Consider the following 21,614-nt stretch of genomic DNA (forward strand, 5'->3'; position numbering starts at 1 on the left):
CCTGTTCGAAAAAACCTGAAGAAAAGATTCGCTGTATTTTTCGGAACATGTAAACAGTCACAGAGGGTACAAGCTTATAAGGAAAAATTTGAAAGGAAGATCAATCCTAAAATTCAGCAAAAAAACAGCTCCTGAAATGAATACCAAGAATATTCTAAATTCGAATCCAAACTGACTCAGGAAACCGGCAAAATCCAGAAATCTAAGATCCAGTACAGTGAAAAATTAAAATCTTTGAAATCCACTCAGGAAAATATCAAGGATGATCTTTCATGGATACTGGACAAGAAGATTCAATAATTATTAAAGCCTGAGCCTTTTATCATAATGGCTGATTTTAATGGCCGACAAATTGAGCAGATAGTTGAAGACCATTGCCTTTTTCTCCTGAATACATACTTCCATGAACCTACAAGGATATTCCACGTTCTTGATCTAACCATCTGTTGACCATCTCTATTCCCATTTTGCAATTTTAGTGTTGGAAGTGATCTTTACAACAGGGATCATTATCCCATTTTTGTGTCTCTTGCACGAAGAGGAGCAAACCCCATGTCGAGATCCCCTCGGTTTATATTTGATAAGGAAGACTGGAAATTCTCCTCCACTGCAAAGCTCACAGACAACATGGTACAAGATGTGCATATCGATGATGCAGTTGAAGCAGTTACTAATACATTCAGGCAGCTATTATCTCCATCCCTAAGACATCAGGAAAAATGCTCAAGTATACGAAACCATGGTGGAATCCTGACTGTCATGAAGCACTGAAAAAACAGAAAAAAAGCATTGGAAATTCTCCGCAGATACCCTACTTTGCGAAACCTCATAGCATTCAAAACAGCAACAGCAAGTGCACAAAAAGTAAGAAGGCAGAGCCAGAGGGGTTCCTGGATTACATGTGTCATCAATAACATCCTCTACGCCTAGTAAGCAGGTTTGGCAAAGAGTTCGAACACCATGCGGAATATATAAAGACCACTCACTTTCCTGTTTGGAAAAAGATTGGCCCTATAGAAGAAATTGTGAATACTATTGGTGACACATTTGCTGCTGTTTCTTCCAACAGAAATTACTCACCTGCATTTCTATCACGCAGCGTTCTAAGAGAAATCCCATCACTTTCAACTCTTCCAACTTTGCGCCTTATAATGGAGATTTCACCGTGCTAGAGTTAAAGAGAGCTTTGTTACAGATTCATAGCTCTTGTCCGGGTCTGGATGGCGTGTATTATGAAATGCTGAAGCACTTGTCCTATCAGTCACTAACTGCACTTCTCACTCTTTACAATAGGAAGCGGAAGGAGCAAACTTTTCCCAATGCATGGAGGAGAGCTGTTGTGTGATTCCTATTGCTAAGCCAGGGAAAGACCCAAGGAATCACCTGAACTATCAGCCAATTGCCCTTACAAGTTACGTATGCAAACTGTTTGAAAAAATGGTAAACAGCCGCCTAGTCTACTTCTTGGAAAAAAATATATCGCCTTAGCAAAGCGGTTTTCAAAAGGGGAGAACAACCGTAAATAACATACTCCTCTTGGAGACATCCATTCGAAAAGCTTTTGTAAAGTCACCTTGTCTCAGTATTCTTTGACATTGAGAAAGCTTGTGATAAGGCATGAGATACAGTATACTTCAGGATCTTCATGATAGTGGCTTGCGGGGCAACCGACCATTCTTCATTCAGAATTTTTTGGAATCTAGAACTTTTCAAGTATGTCTGTATTGTCAGCAGTTTTCAAACAGGAAGAGGGTGTTCCTCAACGCTGTGTGCTTAGCATAACCCTGTTCAGCCTAAAAATAAACTCTGTATTAAAATAACTTCCTCTCACAATTTTAGGTTCTTCATATGTTGATGGCCTACAAATTAGCTGTCGAGGAGCAGATATGAGACATGTAGAGGCAGCTCCAGATCGCTTTAAACAGGATACTTGAATGGGCAAACAGAAAGGAGTTACGTTTTTGAAACAGAAGACTGCATGTGTGCACTTTTGTAGAAAGCGAGGTCTCCATCCTGAGCCTGAATTATATCTTAATGTGTTAGCGATTCCAGTTGCACCTGAAATACAATTTTTAGGAGTGATTCTTCGACCGAAAATTGACTTTCTCATGTCCTAAACGTGAGAAAGAAATTTTTTTAATATTTTAAAAGTCCTGGCAAACACCTGCTTGGGTGCAGAGCATTGCTCTATGCTTTGTATTTACAGAGCTCTTGTTCGCTCTAGACTGGAGTATGGCTGAGTTGTTTACGGATTCGGTCGGTCTTCAGTGTTGTTAAAACTAGATCCTGTTCATCATCAGGCTCTGCAGATTTGTTCTGGAGCCTTCAGGACATTTCCTGTCCAGAGACTATGTTGACTGTTACAAACCATCACTCTGTTTGAGGCATGAGGTGTTGTCTCTTTTACAGTATTCTAATATATTGTCTCAAGCTGACCATCCTTATAAACTGTGTTTACTTGATAATAGCTGTGATCTTTTATTTGAAGCACGTCCATCCTGTGTTTTATCTTTTCCTGTCAGAGTTCGTCCTCTCATTGAAGAATTCTCCCTTTGTGATATGTCCCCACAAGCAGTACAGCATTTTGAAATCCCACCCAGGGAAAATGCAAAAATACAGCTTCTTGATATTTTCCACAGTTACATCAAAAGTACTACTAATGAGACCATGTACAGACAAAATTTTCCTGAGCATAGGCATAGTTACAGCAGTTATCTTTCCATATACACTGGATGGATCCAAGTCATCTTGTCATGCTGGGATGTCATTTATAATTGGTGACCACTTGGAGGGCAGCCATTTACATCTCTCCTCGGTCTTAACCACGGAACTGACTGCCGTATATTATACGCTTTTGTACATTTCAACGCTACAACATAGAAAATTCATTATATATACAGACTCCTACAGTGCATTGAAAGTTTTAGAATCCTTATCCAGCACCGAGAATCCTGTGATAGTACTCAAGTTGAATATTAAATTAACAAATCGTGGATATAAAATTCTGTACTGCTGGGTCCCCGGACATACAGGAATAAAAAGCAATTAATTGGCGGACATCACAGCGAAATCTGCTGTTGAAATGTCTGGCCGCCTCATCCCTTTTAGAGATATCTTTTGTGTCATCAAAGAGAGGATCAGAAATAAATGGCAGCAACTTTGGAACATTCAGCTTCATAACAAGTTGAGAAGGGTGAAGTCTAAAATAGAGCATTGGAATACTACTCGAAATCGTAAGGAGGAAGTTCTTTTGACTCACCTTAGAATTGGTCACACTACAGCGACACATAGCTATTTACTAAAAGCTGAGGATGAGCCTATTTGTCCAAATTGTACTTTTTGTCTGTCAGTTCAACACATTTTAAGCCTTCGTCAGAAGTATTTTAATAGCTGTGACCTGCCTCTCAACCTTTTAATCAGAAGAGAGGTCAATACCAATTTGTTTCAGTACTTGAAAGAAACAGGTCTCTATTATTTAATTTGATTTTATTTTGAGAATTTGTGCTAGAATTTTAATGCTATATATTTTAATGAATCAGATATGTTACGATTTTAAATCCATACTGCATATATCATTATCTGAAATTTGATAAGAACTTCATCCACCATTACATTATCTTACTACTTGCCTCGATTTTATAAGTGTGCTCTTGTTTTTTAAACCTTTTTTCTCTATCTAGCGTACATACAATAAATCCTGTGTTTGGCACATATGGTCTTTAGAGCTTTGCGCCATAAACCTACTACCACCACGAAAAAAGTACTATTTCATGAACAAACCCTGTCTTATAGCACTGTTACTTTATAGCATAATACAATAATTGTGCAGCATAATTCTCCTAATAAGCCCACCAGCGGCCGAGCGTTACAGTCACTGAATGCAGGTAATTCGGACCGAGTTTCGAATCCCACAAACGGGCTGGCCACATCAGTGTTTTTGTGGCTTTCCCCAAGTTTAAGGTGTACATGGATCAATTTCCCTCAGAAATTCCTCCCTTAGAAACCAGTTTTAAATTGTACTAAAATTACACACACACACACACACAAAAATCTGAAAGCCTTCAGATTTTATATTACGCCCAAAGGGGCTTTCTTTAACGTTTTGTGTGTTACCTTTATTTACTTCATGTTCTTCACACTTACAGCATAAATTTCAATTCAACAGCAATATTATATAATTTAAAAAGAGCATATCTTTAGAATTTCCGATACAGATTACGCCCAAAGGTGTTTTTTTTAACGTTTTGTGTGTTACCTTTATTTACTTCATGTTCTTCACACTTACAGCATAAATTTCAATTCAACAGCAATATTATATAATTTAAAAAGAGCATATCTTTAGAATTTCCGATACAGAGTCTCGCACACTAGAGATGAAAATGTTTTTTTCCTCTTTTCCTTCCCCCCCCCTTTTTTTTCCTCCGTAAAGTGTTGCCATTGCTCGCTTTGAAATCATAGAGCTTCTTAATCAAATACTCATAAATGCTTTACAAAATATGAAATAGGTAATAAAACAAATTCCCAGTTCCAAATTTGGGCTTCCAGATGCCTATATTAGAGTGGAGGATTACGTTATTCAAAATTTGATGGCTGCAGGTACCGTCGTTTTATCACAGTGAGAGAAACATTCATACATTTATGCAGATTTTTCATTATTTAATTTCTTTAATTTGAAAAGGGAAATGCCACAAAATGGCAAAACATAATTAATTGCCCTTCTGGGCTAAGGCCCTTTGAGCTAAAAATTATTTTTAAGAGTATCACACTAGTAGTAATACTACTACTAATAAAATATTATAAAACTATGTTATATTTTTATATACAGTCAAAAATCTTTAATCCGGACCTCAACGCTACAAACTTTCTGCGCACGCATCAACGCATTACGCGTTTACGCATAAAGTAAAGGAGAAAATCTCGAAACTAAATGCTGAAACAGAAATCAAATTTTGTGGACTTCAGGGAAAACACAGTACCTAGCAATTAGCAACAGATGGAATATGCAACATTTTTTAAACTGAGCTGGAATTATATGAGAAGACAGAACAGCTGTTTTTACTTTTGTGAGATCAGAAACTGAAGGGTCTTTAGGGATCAAGCAATATTGGCCTTCATTCATCAGTTTCAACACTCACAAAGTATACGTGTTTGTGCATAACAATGATCTGTTCACCCTTCTCAGCTTTAGAAATTATAATGTTAGAATGAATTTCACATAAGGCCCCCGTTTGAATTAAGATTCGAAATGAATGATTTGTTATTAAAATTCATGTATGAATAATTAAGTGATGGATTGTTTCCGTCTGTGTTTCTGAAATTTTAGAATTTATAAAAGCATTTTCAAGCTTATTGAAAAAGCTTAAAGTTTTGGGTGTTCTTTGTTATTTTATATTTCACTTTGGCATGCTTCTCATCTGTTTTGAAGCACAGGCAGTCATATATACTGGTCTTGAAAATTAAAGGATAATGACAGAAATAAAATGTAACTGATACTTAATGAAAACTTATTAATGGAAATTTGTACAAAAGCATTAGTTGACATAAATTATGTTTGGCAGTTGATTATTTATAAAATAAAATAATCTTTTGTGGACATTTTTTTTACTTTAATATGGTGTATGGTCACCTCAGATGGATATGCATACCTCACATCTTGATTTCACAGACTTTACCAAAGTGTTAATCAAGTCTTGTGTAATTCCACATCATTCTTCTAAAAGAACACTTTTCAATTCGTGGATGGTCCGGGGAAGAATTTGGCGCTGAAATTCGGCATCCTATGGCATCCCACACATGCTCAATTGGGTTCAAGTCTGATGTATAAAGTCACCAATCCATTCGAGTGATATCTTCTCCTGGAAGTAATCTGACATCACATATACTGGAGATCGAGCATTGTCATCCACTAGCAAAAACTCTGGGTCAACAGCACTCCTAAATAGTCAAACTTGGAGTTCTAATACCTCGCTCACATATCTCCAAAGCAGTTACAGAACATCTCTGAAACACATGCAGCTCAGTGTATTATTCCTTCCCAAATAATTAACCCATGGTTGCAAAAATGGGATATTTCAGGGACAAGGGAATGCAAGTTGCATGTTTTTTCCCCTCTCCATATCAAAACACATCTAGAATCACCGTTCAGACTATATCTGGACTCGTCAGTAAACAAAAATCAGACCCAGTCGTCTTGGCTCTACTGACCATGATAACATCACCAATTTAAACGGGACACTGTGGAAGTTGGAGTAAGTGGGACACAAACCATTGGTTTTTCTCGCAAATAGTCCAACCTCACTTCATGTAATTTCTTCCTTTACACTTTTCTTTTGCTTTTTCTCGTTTTTATTTTTTAGTTAAAATAATACAGGTTTTTTTTAATATTTTATTTGACACAAAATACATAACTCTTATTATAAATAAATAATTACACGTGCATAAATACATACACTCTTATCATAATAAAAATATATACCTTTATCACATAAGACTATGGTTTTTAATCTCATTAAATCAACTGCCCAGACTAATAATTTATTTTGATGGCTTCTCACAGCAATTTGAAGTGAAAAAGTTTATTTTATTATTTATCATAACTGTGGCTGTTTCCTCAAATAAAAGATGATTGAAAATTCATATTCTAATAAGAAAATACAATACCTTACTAACACAGGTTGAAGCAAGACTGGCACTTTGCATTCAAGTAGGCATATTAAGTATTGCGGAGTCTTGCTAATTGCTGAGCTTCATCGTGAATGGAATTCAGAGGGTCTTCTGTTTCTCATTCCCTACCACCAACTTCGAGAGGATTTATCCTTGCTGTGTGTGTTGAGTGTATCCTTACCACACAAGCACTATATGCTTACAATAATTTGAATTACTTATTGAACATCTTATTGACACAGGTACAGGTTGAAGCAAAGCTAGCACCTGTGCATACAGTTAGGCAGTTGCTAACTGCCAAGTTTCTATCCCGGATAGAGTTCGGAGGGACAGCATCCTAGGTTGTGATCCCAGGGTCTCCAACACCAAACTCTCGATGAGACTTCAGCTCACCATGTACTTTGAGTGTGCCTTTGCTGTGCAGGTACACTCAAAATGTTTTAACATTCATGCCTTTCCTAGCATTTGAAACCAGACCCTTTGTTACAGCAGTCAGCATCACTAACCATTTTCCCACCTGGGTGGCAATTTATTGACACAGGGAGATAGTCTGTATGCCTTGTTACTTACAACTGCTGTAGTTACACTTTTAGCTAGGAAATATTACAATACATCTAAGCTGAGTTGGAGTACTGCTTGGATATGTATCATGCAATAAGAGAAATGCATGTAGAACATTCAGAATATTATCACTGAAATTTGAAAGATGTGTACTTCACTGAAAACAATTTATGAAATATACCATTTAGAAATCAAATAAATAATTTAAAAATCTGTAAAAAAAATGTATGTAATCTGTTTAATCTGTTTTATGCAAAATAATTTCTATTTTATTTTTTACAGTATAATTTATTAACAATCTCATAAAAGTTGTTTTTGAATTCAGTGTCAGATACAAGTACAGAGGGTATTAACATAGTCTTAGGATGATTTTGAGACCATTTCAATAACATTTTAAATGTAAATATATATTATTGAAATGTTAAACCTGATCGCCTTCCTTTGGGCAATAAGTATGCACTGTGCTCTCCATAACAGAAAGAACTTAATAGAAACCATAACAGAAATAACAAAATCATCAATATTATTGCTTTCTATTTCTCTTTAATTTTCAATCAATTGTAACCTATTAATATGAATATTTGACTTTGCCTTTAAACTTAGATTTGCATGTGTTATGGAATTTTAACACCACCAGATGTTTTAATTTTCCTAATTTATATATAGCTCTGTACTCAGGTTTGCGAACATTTGCTCGAGTAATTTTGATCACCAAGAAAGCTTGCCTTACAGTATAAAAAAAATACTGAAAGTATATATATTATTATTATAAGGGCACAGCCTCGATCCTCCTAGCCAGCATAAGCCAGCCATATGATAAAAAAAAGGGGACTGGCCAGAAAAAAAAACAAATTAAGTCCAAAATCTGAGTCTCAGTGCCAAATTACAATTCTATCTTTGTTTGTATTTATAATTTTCATTATTGTCTCTGCAAAATCTTTCAATTTATATATACTTACCTGTTATGGTGTATTCAATATATGTTATGGTGTATTCAGTATATATACTCACCTGAGGTGCAATTTCAGTTTTATTGATTGCAGTAAATATAGCAGTCCTGTATACAGAATTTTAATGTCCTACAGCCAATAATTTTTTATTTATGCCAGATATGTATGTGCATACAGATGTCATGAAAAATTTCTTTCTGCTTTGGGGGAAAAAAAAGAATCCTTTATTCTGTCCATATGTAAAAAAATTTTCAAAAGTGATATTTCTGTTGAAATATAATACCTGACATTTTTTGTGATAACAATACTTTCTTTACTTTCATACAAAGAAGTAAAAATAATACATAAGAAAACTGATGCAACATACATTGCCTCAATCTACATCTGTTAACTTATTTAAATCTCTAACACATTTCAATAAAGGAAATAAATAATAACATTTAGCTTTCTAAAGCAGCCTATAATGTAAAGTAATATCTGACATCATTTGTTAATTGAAGAAATCCTGTAACTGCAACAAGTCTCTGCCCATACTAGAACTGAAGGTAAGACTGAAGGATAGGAATTTTAAGTCCTTTAGCATATTCTAGTCCAATCTGATCTTACATAAAATAATTACTAAAAGGTTTTTATAAAAATGGTTTATGAAGAGATATTGTGCAAAACCTTCAGCAATTTAAAATGAACTCTATTATTAAAAAATTTTTAAATAATTTTTATTAGTTAAGATTTCAGACCAGGGTTTCTCATTTGGGTTGATGAATTTTTAAAGGGTCTCTATGATGGTCAACGATTCGATATCCGAATATGCAATGACAATTGATCAGCACAATTAAGATTCTACTGACTGTAAAACAAAGTATTCATAAAAAAAAGATAAGTAATTATACAAATAAATCAAGTCATATTCAAAATATATGAGTGCACTAAGTTCGGTAATTTATAAATAATCCGAGAGAAATATCCAAAAATTAAAGACGATTATAGCATTTCTCTTCCTTGTACTTACTGAAAAGAAGCTTTAGTCAAGTCAACAACTTACTACGGAAAACAAGAAACAAGCTGAACTTTTTTAAATGAGCTGATTTAAGAATTAAGCAATTTTATGCCAAATATTTAAAAAATTATTTCAATACATCAAGTTACAGCCATTACATTCATTAAAATCGAACTCTGGGGCAATTATAATCTGTGATTTTGCATCTTGCTTATATCTCTAAAGTTCAAAATAATAATAAAGCATAAATCTAAAAAAAAAATCATTTTTTTCCAAATCTGTTATGCATATTCTTAATCTACTACTATAATCTTTAAGCTATGTATGCACAATTATTTGTATTGATACTATGTTATATGCTATATATTACAGGAGAAAATATAAAAGGGTTAATGAAGCAAAAGGCTGGGAATCTTTAAACTATAATTTTTTAAAAAAGTACTCTGCTTTACAGGACTCATTCTTGGTACTTTCAGATATTATGCAATCTATATAAAGAATGAAATATTATGGAAATATGTGTGGCTACTTATATTAATTTGTCTGTAGAAAAAAAAATCAGAGCAAACGACAAAATTATCTACAATTAAAAGCTTAATTGTACAGAAAAATATAGTTTTTCATGAACTAAAACTAAACAGAGTGTTTAAAAAATTCAAACAATATAAAGTTCAACTGAGGAAAGTTAATAATGAATTTGAGTTCTACATTTTCAGTGTTTATAGAAATCAGGTTGTGCTCTTCTGTTATTGGGACCACATTCAGAAATGTATGCATACAAAATGTATATATTTTGATTTATACACACAAATCATGCGTATTTACTTCCTGAATGTATTTTATATTTTCTGTATGGTTTACTGTTACATACATACTGACATAAAATTTTGATTGAAAATAAGGTTTCTCACATTTACTAAGTACATGAGTAATTTTTTCTTTCAGTCAAACAATTCTGGGTTTTTTTTTTTCCCCTTTCCCTAAATTTACTTTATTCTCATATGAGTTTACCACACTATAAGGGGAAAAAACCATAAATTAATAAATAGCATCTTCAAAAGTTTATTAATTTTCTATACTATTTTTCTTTCCGAAACGAAATTTTACGTCCTGTGACATAAACAGCCTGAAATTTTCAAACAATTTTTTGGATTAAAGGCTCTAAAAATGAGAATAAATAACATTAAATAAAATAGCTAGATAAACTACATATAAACTTAGTAAGGATCATTCATTTTCTCGGCAATGCTTTGCTTGAAATGTATTTTCTTCAAGATAAAGTGCTAAATATGACACATTTAAAGTAACCCCATATTTTTGTGCATGCGCAACTGAACTGTTATCATGAGAAAAAGCACGGAATAAGTCTGTATTTAACGTTGTGTAAGTCACGACACCCGAAGTATCAACCATATAGAAAATATCCCTTTTCTTTTCCCTATCTTAGCTAACATCTGGGTGCCGTTTATTTGAGTATCCCTGAAAAAACAGTGTCAACCATTTTTTTTTTTCTTTTTTTCTGAAACATGGATACTTGCTCTTGCATCACCTATGAATTTTCTGATGCAAGCATGTGTGCATCCAAGCACTGAAGCATCACCAGTTACACACATTAAAGCTTTGTGTCTCTTCATGCATCAGTTAATTTGAAGCTCTGTTTCACCTTAGGCTAATAAAAAAACAACAGTTTAAACTTTAATAAGGAAAATTTTATTTTAAAATAAACATTAACATCCTTTTAAAACCAAATTCTCGACTTTACAACATTCATCTAAAATATCAATTATATTATTAATCTGTGAAAAATAAATAAATAATAAATTAATAGAAAAGTAAGAATATGTGGAGTTGAGGTTCTGAAAAAAGAGAAAGAATGCTGGAATTTTTCCCTGCAAGACTAAAAAGAAAAAAAGGAATGTTATCAAAGCAACTATTCCCATTGTATACAATGACTAATTTTTCATTTAACTTCCCTGACTAGCTAGGAATGAACTCTAATCACTTCCTGCCTATGATTCAAAGCTGATTTTGATTCATCCTATTCTTGACACAGCTTGAGCCTTGAACTTTGAACTGGAATCCAATCAGGACATTTCCTATTTCATTCACTCAAAGAGAATAAAAACTGGGAACTGAGAAATCAAAACAATTTTAAACAGGAAAAAAGCATTTAAGGCTCAACTCTTTTTTGCTTTGCTGCTTTAAATGGACACAAATCCTTGATATCAAGATTATTTCTTTCTATATGACAAATTTTTTGGAGGGAGTGGGGATTTTTGTATTAAACTGAAGCATTAAATGAATTTTTAAAAGAAGCAGCTTTCAGACATTGTACTTTAAACTACCCAAGTAAAATCATCAAATTTTTTCAAATTTAAAGCTTCTCGTGTTCTTTCAGCATAACAGGATGCAAAATTGATTATTTTCACTATGAATATAAACCATTAGCTTCCCTGCTACAGCTGTACTACAATTTAAAAATTGTATTTCTATAAGTAGATGGTTATTTTTTATCTTTAAACATTATTCTGTTCTTTAATTTAAAGCACATTTAAATAGTCTGCTCAGAACATGACTCTAGCTTTTATCAACAATTTAAAACATGTACTTCTCTTCCCTCGAAAGAAAATTGTGTAACTATTGAAATAAGACCATATACCATACAAATATGTAATTTGAGGAATACCATGGACAAATTACAATTAAAAAACTTATTAGATGACACATTCCTTCCTTTTAACATCATGAAAACACTGAACAGGCATATTTTCACAATGCATAATTTCTAAGCTGAAATACAATATGGAAACCATTTCACACATTTAGAAATCTAAATTAATGGATAATTTACATCTAAAAGCTCTAAGATATGACCTTTATTATAGTTTTCATTAGGGTATCTTACGGTGTTTTAACAGCTAATATTATACAGACGAGAAAGAAAGCGATTATGTCAAATTTGGAAGAGCTGACATATTACTGCACATTTTACATTTAAAAATCTGACAAAATTTACAAAAACTGTAAAACTCACGACTTTATAAGTTCTTCCCTATATTCTTAAATTCTTAATCGCAATTAAATACATAGATTAAACTTCACAATTAAATTTAAATAATTTTATATAGTTGCACGTACAAGATGTGCATTAAATATAGAGCACAAAAATGGTATTTTGAATGAGGAAAAATAATGCTACATAAAAGAATATACTTTAACTATACGATTATTAATAGTTTGGCGGTTTATACATAAGCAACAAATAATAAGAACTGATCATAAACTCACAAACGCAAATCATACATTAATTTTCAAAAAATTCCATAAAAGTTAAATAACTATTTTTACTGTTACAAATAAATGCCATTATTTAATTAAAAAAGTTAATATATTTTCATTAATTCTGAAACGATCTTATATGTGATGTACGATCTGGTACAGCAGCCGGCAGCGCCATTTTATACGTCACTTGGATACATATTACAAAATTTTTATTTAATATAAAGCTATTAAATGTACATTTTAAATTTAATATACTACCACAACATCTCAGTAATATCTGCGTATATTACCTCGTATCTGACTTCGGTCATTCTCAGCCATGTTTCAACTTTGAGGCAGAATGGAGACGCCGATGGCAATGTCGGGCATCGGGAAAACTGGTAGAGATAAACAACATCTTTTTCATAATCTGTTTTATGAACAGCTGGCTTGCCTTTGTCAGCTGAAGCGGTATTTGTAGTATTAGAGGCAGGTGTCTCTTCAGCTTGTACACTAGTCATCGTTTATAAACCAACAGTAACAATTACTATAAGGTTAACGCCGATTCCCAGAATGACAAGCTCAAATGACGACTAGCAATCAGAGAAGAATTTGTAGACTTTGCCCTGCCCAATGCCGCTGTTGCCAACATTAAGTAAGAAATTTTAACCGCATAAAAATTATCACGGTCACCCTATGTCAGCTCAAATTCAAAATATTACTGAATTTCCCAGTAATTTACTAAGGAATAATGTTTTCTCTTTTTTAATTATTTCGTAGTTCTTAGTTTGATATTTTTAAGGGTATGCCGTGAGAGCTCACACTGCTAAGATTTTAACACTACTACTGATTAATTTCTAATACATTCATTGATGGTAAAGGAGAACGTAGTTCTTGAATGTGCATCTTTAATCCTCCCTTCTACATAAAAAATCTCTCTTTCGGTAAAAGTATAGTTTAGGGTACCCCTTGCCGAAACTTGGCGGCACATGGATACCGATTTTGTGCAATCCTTTGACTCGTTATTTTGGCTTGCGAAGCGGCGATTTTTGCGCCAAAAATCACCGCTACACAAACCCAAAATAACCAGACAAAACAATTGCACAAACTCGGTACCATTGTACACATCGACTTATTTTCACTTAAAAAAAAATCCCCGAATTGCACAAAAATGGCATTGCGCACTCCTTTGACTTTATCCATGTACACGTCGACCTAATTTCACTTTAAAAAAAATCCTCGAATTGCACAAACTTCTATTGCGCACTAACTTTACTTTGTACACGTCGATATATTTTCATTTTATATTCAAGTCAAAGGAACACCCAATTCTACAATATAGGCAAACAAGAAATACATAATCTCAATAAAATACATTTTAAACCAAACAATAAAATAACATAAAAAAGGAAAAACATGTTATACATTTAAGCACTACCAAAAGCAAATATTCACTTACCATGATTTTCGAGTTCGCTTCGTACACCCAGAGCCACGTAAAATTCAAAATATCAGTCATACTCAAATGACTTTTTTCAAACCAGGTACTCTTTCTGATCGAACGCTTCACATAGTGACCATCTGAACCTTTCTTCCTACAAACCCTTTCAAATCCATCTAAACAGTTTTTACATTCGACTAGACGCATATCCTTCCTATATACAGGACAATTATAATGGCTACTAAGTAAACCTTCATTTACACACTAGTCAGTTAACGCTCTTTTCCTCTTTCTCTCCAAATCGTACAGAAACTTCAAATTAATCCTACTACATTCGGCCATTCTACCGTCTAAAGAATCAAACCAACACACACCACAAAAACGCTTACAAAACATCTCATGATTCAAAATTTCCCAGAGAATCATGTACCCAATTACGTCACAATAGGGTTTCCATAACATTCAACTACTCAGGCTATCATAAATCAAACAACAACTTAGCCATAATACAAGGGGTACCTTAAAGTCTACTCTATCCTGTCTTTCCTAATTATAATTCTTGCTTCCAGTAACTTGCATGCAGTTTTTTAAAATTCTAAGTTTTTTCTCATTATTTGTTTATTCTTGGCATTCACACAGATCGTATTTTATTCTCGAGCCTCAAGATGTAGAAACATCTTTTTACTCGGCTTCTGATAACAATCTGGAAAGAAAGGAAAAAAGAAAAGTGTAGTAGGAGGTGTGGAAGGGAGGAAAGAGAGTCAGGTCCGCGCAAGGCCAACTAGATATTTACAGGCCTGCTCCAATCTGATGATCACATGATCTGACGTCATAAATCTTAGTGCTTCAATTTTGTAGGCTGAGCTTGCTTCGCCGTAGGACTAGTGCTAGTGAGATAATTGTTTACATGTGTTTCTTGTTCTGAAAAATTTTGTATTTTACCGGAAACTAAAATATTATATTGGGAATTCGAATTTATAAGAAAAAGTGTGGAATGCCAAGAAAGTGTAATGTACCTAAATGCCGATCAAATTACGATAGCACTAATGAACATGTGTCCACTTTCAAATTTCCTTCGGATCCTGTACTCTCTCAGAAATGGATAAAAAATATTAATCGCAAAGATTTTGTAGCTAGCAAACACAGTAGTGTATGCATTAAGCATTTCGAAGAATTTATCGTTCGAGAAGATAAAGCTGTTCGTGATCATGGAACGGTATTAGTAGTTCCTAGAACTATTCCAGTTTTAAAAAAAGATGCTTATCCAACGATTTTTCAAAACCAGCCATCTTATTTATCGAAGAAACTTCCCACAAAAAGAAAAACACCGGAAGAAAGAGAAGCAGAAATTGATATTAGTTGTGATAAACAATTTGAACAGTGGAAAAAGAATGATATTATTAGCGATTTTGAAAACCTAATAAATGGTTTTGCAAAAAAAAATAGATCTTCCCTCTTCATGGATATTCATTACCAAAGGTAGGATCTTTTGGCTATCGAAATTAGAATTTTTAAGCTGTCCAAAAGTGCTTGTATCTTTAAAAATATTGGAAGATTTAAATGTAAGAGTTTTTTTCAATGAAAATGAAATTCCCATTGAAACGTTCAAATAGATATTCGGAGAAGAAAAACTATGTGATAAATGGTCTAAACTTGAGACAATGATAAGCCATTTGGATGGTTTTTCTGCTTCTGATATTCATGATGACTGCAATTTAAATTTAGATAAAATATCAAAACTACTGTTGAAATGTGCAGAAACAGAAAATAATCCACATTCTGAGAAATTTAAGTTTTTGTATGAACAGATTCAATTAATGCAAATGAAACAGCCTTCGTATAGTGCAGAATTCCTTGCCTGGTCTTGTTATATATTTTATTGTAATCCAAACAGCTACAATATTATACGTAACAGTAAGTATTTTATATTGCCTCATCCGTCATACTTAAGGAAGTTATCTCTGAAAATTGGCCGAGCAGATTCTGGATTACAAACAAGTCACTGGATGTATTTGGAAAAAAAAATGTGAAATTTTAAATGATTCTGAAAAAATTGTCAATTTATTATTAGATGAGATATATATAAAACCACAAGTTTCGTATAAAAATGGTCGTGTTTTAAATTTTTCGGATAATTCGCAGATGGAGGCCACAACTCTGCAAACATTTATGATAAGCTCTATATTATCAAAAAACAGAGATATTTTAGCAATGTTTCCCGTAAAAAACTTATCATCACATCAATTATTAATATTTACAAAACAAGTAATTCACCATGTACAGTCTTGTGGCTATCGAATTATAACTCTAATATCAGACAATAAAAGAATTTACAGAAATATGTTCGAAATGCTTTGTGGTGGTGTATTAAAATCCTCATTTTATCAGGTTCAATGTTCCTTCTAACCTTCTTCCGGAACATACAAGGACCTGACTAGGAACAGAGAGCTTACTAAAGCTATGTTCACTAATTGTAGTAAGTAGACAGGATACAGACGAAGGGTATACAAAACCCTTTATTTTTCTCTATATACAATGACTTCCGTACTTCGGAATACACTGACCCTCCACTCGGGGTCTAACGTAAAAAAGTATAAAAAATAAAACTAAACTCTAATTTAACTTTAGAATAATACACGTGGAAGATTGGCCTTATAATAACAGGAAGCGTATGTAGCACAGAGACTGTGAACACTACAATACGTTTAATTTATCAAGAGGATTAAAACCTCTGGCCTGGAAGGCAAATAGCAACTGCGTAACTTCTAAGGTAAGCGGCCTGCTTCGAACTCACTGCTTCCTCTCTTTCGCTTGGCAAAAAGGCCACACTTAAATACTTGGCGTTCGCCAGACAAACTTTGCATAAAATCCTTAACGCTTATAATTCTGGCCGGAAGTAGAAAATAAGAAGTGATAGTAAAGATTTAAAATAAAATAAACGTTAGTAAAACTTAAGATCCTTAGAATTTATAAACCCTACCATGCATAATCTTCCTATATTTATATTATTTGATACAGTTCATTTATTGAAATCTATACGAAACAACTAGTTCAATCAGAAAGATTCAAACCAAACATTTTTTATACCGTCATTTGAAAACTCAAATATTGTTTACAATTCCAGTGTTCTACATTTAAAAAAATTGTATGAAATAGAAAAAAAAATGATAATATTAAAATGGCTCCAGCTTTATCAAGAAAAATTTTATTTCCGTCTTCTATAGAGAAGCGGAATGTAAGTACTGCTATTAAACGTTTTGATGAAAAGACTTTAGCTGCTCTGCAAATTGAATCGCAGAATAATAGAACTGGGTATGGAAAAGATGTCTTAGAAACTAAACATTTTATTGATATAATTTTAAAGTGGTGGAAAATTGTGAATGTTAAACCCTTACAGCTTCGAGATGTATTTATGCAGCCTATAAGGACACCAGAAGATAAAAGCTTATATTTATCACAGTTTTGTTCGTGGCTTATATCATGGAACGATTTTTGCCCAACAACAGAAAACTGTAAGTCACAAATTGGGAAACTGTCAAAAGAAATCCAAGTTGCTCTTCTCCATACAACAGCAACATTGAATGAACTTTCAAAGTATTTGTTAAAAGAATTTAAATTACCTTTTATTCTTTTAGGAAAATTTCAGACAGATAACCTTGAGGGACGTTTCGGTCAATTTCTACAAATGAGTGGCTGTAATTATAATGTATCCTTACAGCAGATTATGGAGTCGAAAAGAAAGCTAAAATTAATTAGTTTGCTTAAAATGCAGTCTTCTGAGAAAGGTTAATTTATTTTACAGCATTTTTCTTGTAATGATATTGAAGATTTTAATGATCATCAACTTATTGATAAGGAATTTGTTGATGTTTTGCATCAATCCAATGATGTTAATGTTACAGGAAAAGATACAATGTGTCTAATTTACATTTCTGGATATGTTTGTAGATATGTATTGAAGCATATAAATTGTAATCTCTGCAGGAAAAAATTAATTCTTGACAAAGAATTGATAGTTGAATATTGTGAAGATTTTGCGTACTTAGCTGCTATTGATCGAGGTGGTTTATTTTGGCCAACAGAATTCGTGCTTTTCATTAATACCTCTGCATTTAAAATATTTTCAATCCTAATATCTGAAATGTATGAGAAATTATATATTTCATCAAAAAATCAACGTTCTATATTAATAAGTCTCATCACAGAGAAAGGTTGAAAACAGGATTATTTGGGATGATAGTATTTGTGAGTGTGGCAAATCATTTTATGATTTGTTGAAAGGTTGTGCCACATGCATTTCCAATATATTGCTGAATAATTACTGTAAGGTTAAAAATAACAATTTAAAGGAAACCAATGTCCAAAAAAGAAAAATGAATAAATTAAATAATTCTGGAATTTAGGTGAATTTTTTATGTAATTTTAAAGTTAAATAATTAGTATTTGCAAATTGTGCATAACTGAGCCATAGAAACTTGTTGCTGCCTACTAGTGGTTGAGTGGTAAAATAACTGAAAACTGATAGTTTATTCTCGAGTTCCAATCTCGGCGAACGGGCTGGCTGATAATTACCTTATACGGGCAAATAGAATTGATAATTACCTTATACGGGCAAATAGAATTGATAATTACCTTATACGGGCAAATAGAATTGATAATTACCTTATATGATCAAATAGAATCGAAAGTGAATTAAATTTGAAAATATGGAGAAGTGTGATAGAAGCTGATGAACTGCCAAAACCAACAAAAAGGAATATGTTAATTTTAAAAGTGAAATAAAACTTGGAAAATATGGGATGATAATAACGCGATAGCAAGAAATCTAATGAATCAAACTATGACAGCTCTATAAGCGTTAAAATATGTGAATGAACAGAATACAAAGAAATGATGGGAGAAAATAAAAAATGAAATTGCGGCAAGAACAGAAGATATTCATATCAAATGTAGAAAGAATTAGCTCAACTGAAAATGAGTCAAAACGAATCTGTAGATGCTTACATGAATACAGCTGTAATTCTAAAAAGTATAAGCATTCAAGTTGGGGATAAAATAAGAGATAAAAAATTAATTTACTTCATACTAGAAGGACGTTAAAGGATTGTTGTTAAAATTAGTAAAAGCAATAAAGAGAAAGATATAGCTTCAATTAGACAAGCTTTATAATAAACAAATTTATGATTTAAAAGAATTATTCATGATTTAAAAGTAATTTTTACCAAAACTAAAGCAGCTTCCATTATTAATATTTAAAAAATTCAAATGACAACTTATTGCAGACGTGAAATGATAATTTCAACTGGCTAATCAGTATCTTATACAATCGTAATGACTCGCAGGATTTTTCATTGCTTAATATTGTGTATTTTTAATCAGATTTTCTTTCATACGAATTTTTTGGAGCATGATATGATGCTCATTGGGATTGATTGCATAGTTATGATCTTGCTTTTTTTAAGAGAATTTAAAATATATTTTTGAATATTCTGTGTAATGTTTTTGCTGTAAAGCATCTTTAGAATGAATCTTTTTTTTTTCAATATGTAGACTAAACTTCAGATATACTCTTAATATATTAATGTATTAATAAGATTTATGTATTTCACTTAATATCCACATGTGTATTTATTATTAAAAAGCATCTTAGGATCTCTGATTGAATCTTGAAAAATCTTTATGGGAATAAAGAAAAGAAAGAGTTCATTTTGCTTCATTATCATTGCACCGAAAAACAATTATAAAGCAATATTTTATTATATTAGAATTGATGAATTGATATTAATTTTATTATCAAATACTATATATGTTAGTTTAGTATTCAAGCAGTATAAATCAGTCTTCATAATTTAAGCAATATAAAATCATCTGAGAGGCTTAACATTGTAAGGATCTTAAGTTTTACTAACGTTTATTTTATTTTAAATCCTTACTATCACTTCTTATTTTCTACTTCCGGCCAGAATTAAAAGCTTTAACTTATTTATGCAAATTTGTCTGGCGAACGCCAAGTACTTAAGTTGTGGCTTTTTTGCCAAGTAAGAGAGAGGAAGGAGTTAGTAGAAGCAGGCCGCTTGCCTTAGCATTTTTACTCGGTTGCTGTTGCCTTCCAGGCCAGAGGTTTAATACTCTTAATAATTTTAAACGTATTGTAGTGTTAACAGTTCTCTGTACTACATACGGCTTCCTGTTAACATACGGCCAATCTTCCACGTAGGCCCTTGTTTATTATTCCAAAGTTAAGTTAGAGTTTAATTAATGTTTTTATATTCTTACGTTCAGACCACAAGTGGTTGGTCTCTGTATTCCGAAGTCCGGAAATTATTATAAAGAGTGAAAGGTAAAGGGTTTCGTATACCCTTCCTGTGTATCTTGTCTACTTCCCACATTTATTGAACATAGCTTTAGTAAGCTCCCTGTTCCGAGTCAGGTTCTTGAATGTTCCCCAAGCAAGTAAGGCGGAACACTGAACCTGATAGTGGCGCCCGACGAAGAAGAATAACCATGGCCGAGTTTCAAAAAGAACCTGTGCTGCCTGCAGAAGCGGCTAAGAATCCAGAAATGCTAGCTGCTGCCCTGGAAGGATTTGGTTACATCGTCCAGACCATGCGCACTTCGTTGAAACCAGAAGCAACATTTAATGGAAACTCACCGGTAACCAGGTTTTTGGAAAAACTAGATGACCACTTCATGATGTATCCTGTGCATGAGTTCCAAAAAGTCACCTTAGCTACCAGCGCTTTGAGGGGCCAAGAGCTTAATTGGTTCACATGCATAGGCAGAAGTCTCTTGGGTCAAGCGGGAAGTCCCACCTATACTTACGAAAATTTCAAGACTGCCTTAGTAAAAGCCTTCTCTGTCGTAAGGGATCGTGCGAAATTAGAAGCGGAACTTTTCAGCATATACCAGAAACCAATTGAAAATCTCTCAAGCTTTATTTTAAGAAAAATTCCCGTCTTCAAACTCTTGTATGGAAACCGTCCGGATCCTGAGATAATTCAAGTGATTTTGCCGAGGTTACTTCCCCAAGTTCAAGACTTTATTGAATTAAGGAATCCGACTACACTGGAAAAGTTATTTGAGCTAGCAATCCAATTTGAAAGTAGAAGAACGGCGGACATTGAAAGAAGACGCCAATATCAACAAGGAAACCAATTTGGTGAGCCAAGACCACAGCAAAGTCAAGCACACGGCTATGGAAGCAAAGCGAATCAGTGGGCAAGGAAACCCGAGCATCCAAAAGCAGCCGGCGAACGTCGACAGTTCAATAGCAATCCAGGAAAAAAGTCTCAGTGGAAAAAGAAGGAAAGCATGGAAAGAAAAAAAGATATAAACTAAAACGGATTTCTGCTGACGGGAGGGTGCGGAAATCCGAAAGCCAAGAAAACCCCTCTTCCTTCAAGTTGAATACAGTAATGGTGAAAAATTTGACTCTTCCGAAGATTGAAGTGTTGGTGAATAACATCCCAGCCACCGCACTCCTGGATACAGGCGCGCAGTGTTCCAGTGTGGCAGAAGATTTTTTAGGAAGTATTTTCGTAAATATCGCATATATAATTCGGATAATACGACAGTGTTAGCTGCGCAAGGAGAAAGATGTAAGTGCATAGGTAAATTACCGCTATACGTTCGTATCAAGGACGAACAAGTAAAGGTGATGTTTTTTATAGTAAAGAATCTGCAAGCACATATTATCTTAGGGATAGATTTTCTTTCAGAGGCAGAAGCAACGCTGGATTTT

General features: G+C 33.3%; 1 protein-coding gene across 1 annotated transcript in view; it reads right to left on the reverse strand.

Moving 5' to 3' along the window:
- The window catches only part of fax (failed axon connections), a 36,165-nt gene extending 23,115 nt beyond the window's left edge, over positions 1-13,050 (reverse strand). The window contains exon 1 of the mRNA XM_035369717.2: positions 12,744-13,050. Coding sequence (XP_035225608.2) covers positions 12,744-12,953 — 210 coding nt within the window. The 5' untranslated portion in view covers positions 12,954-13,050. The remainder of the gene's footprint in view (positions 1-12,743) is intronic.
- Between the last annotated feature and the right edge of the window lie 8,564 nt (positions 13,051-21,614).

Source organism: Stegodyphus dumicola, chromosome 7 (assembly GCF_044657685.1).
Source record: "Stegodyphus dumicola isolate Sdum_Otavi_A_Nest chromosome 7, ASM4465768v1".
Lineage (NCBI taxonomy): Eukaryota > Metazoa > Arthropoda > Arachnida > Araneae > Eresidae > Stegodyphus > Stegodyphus dumicola.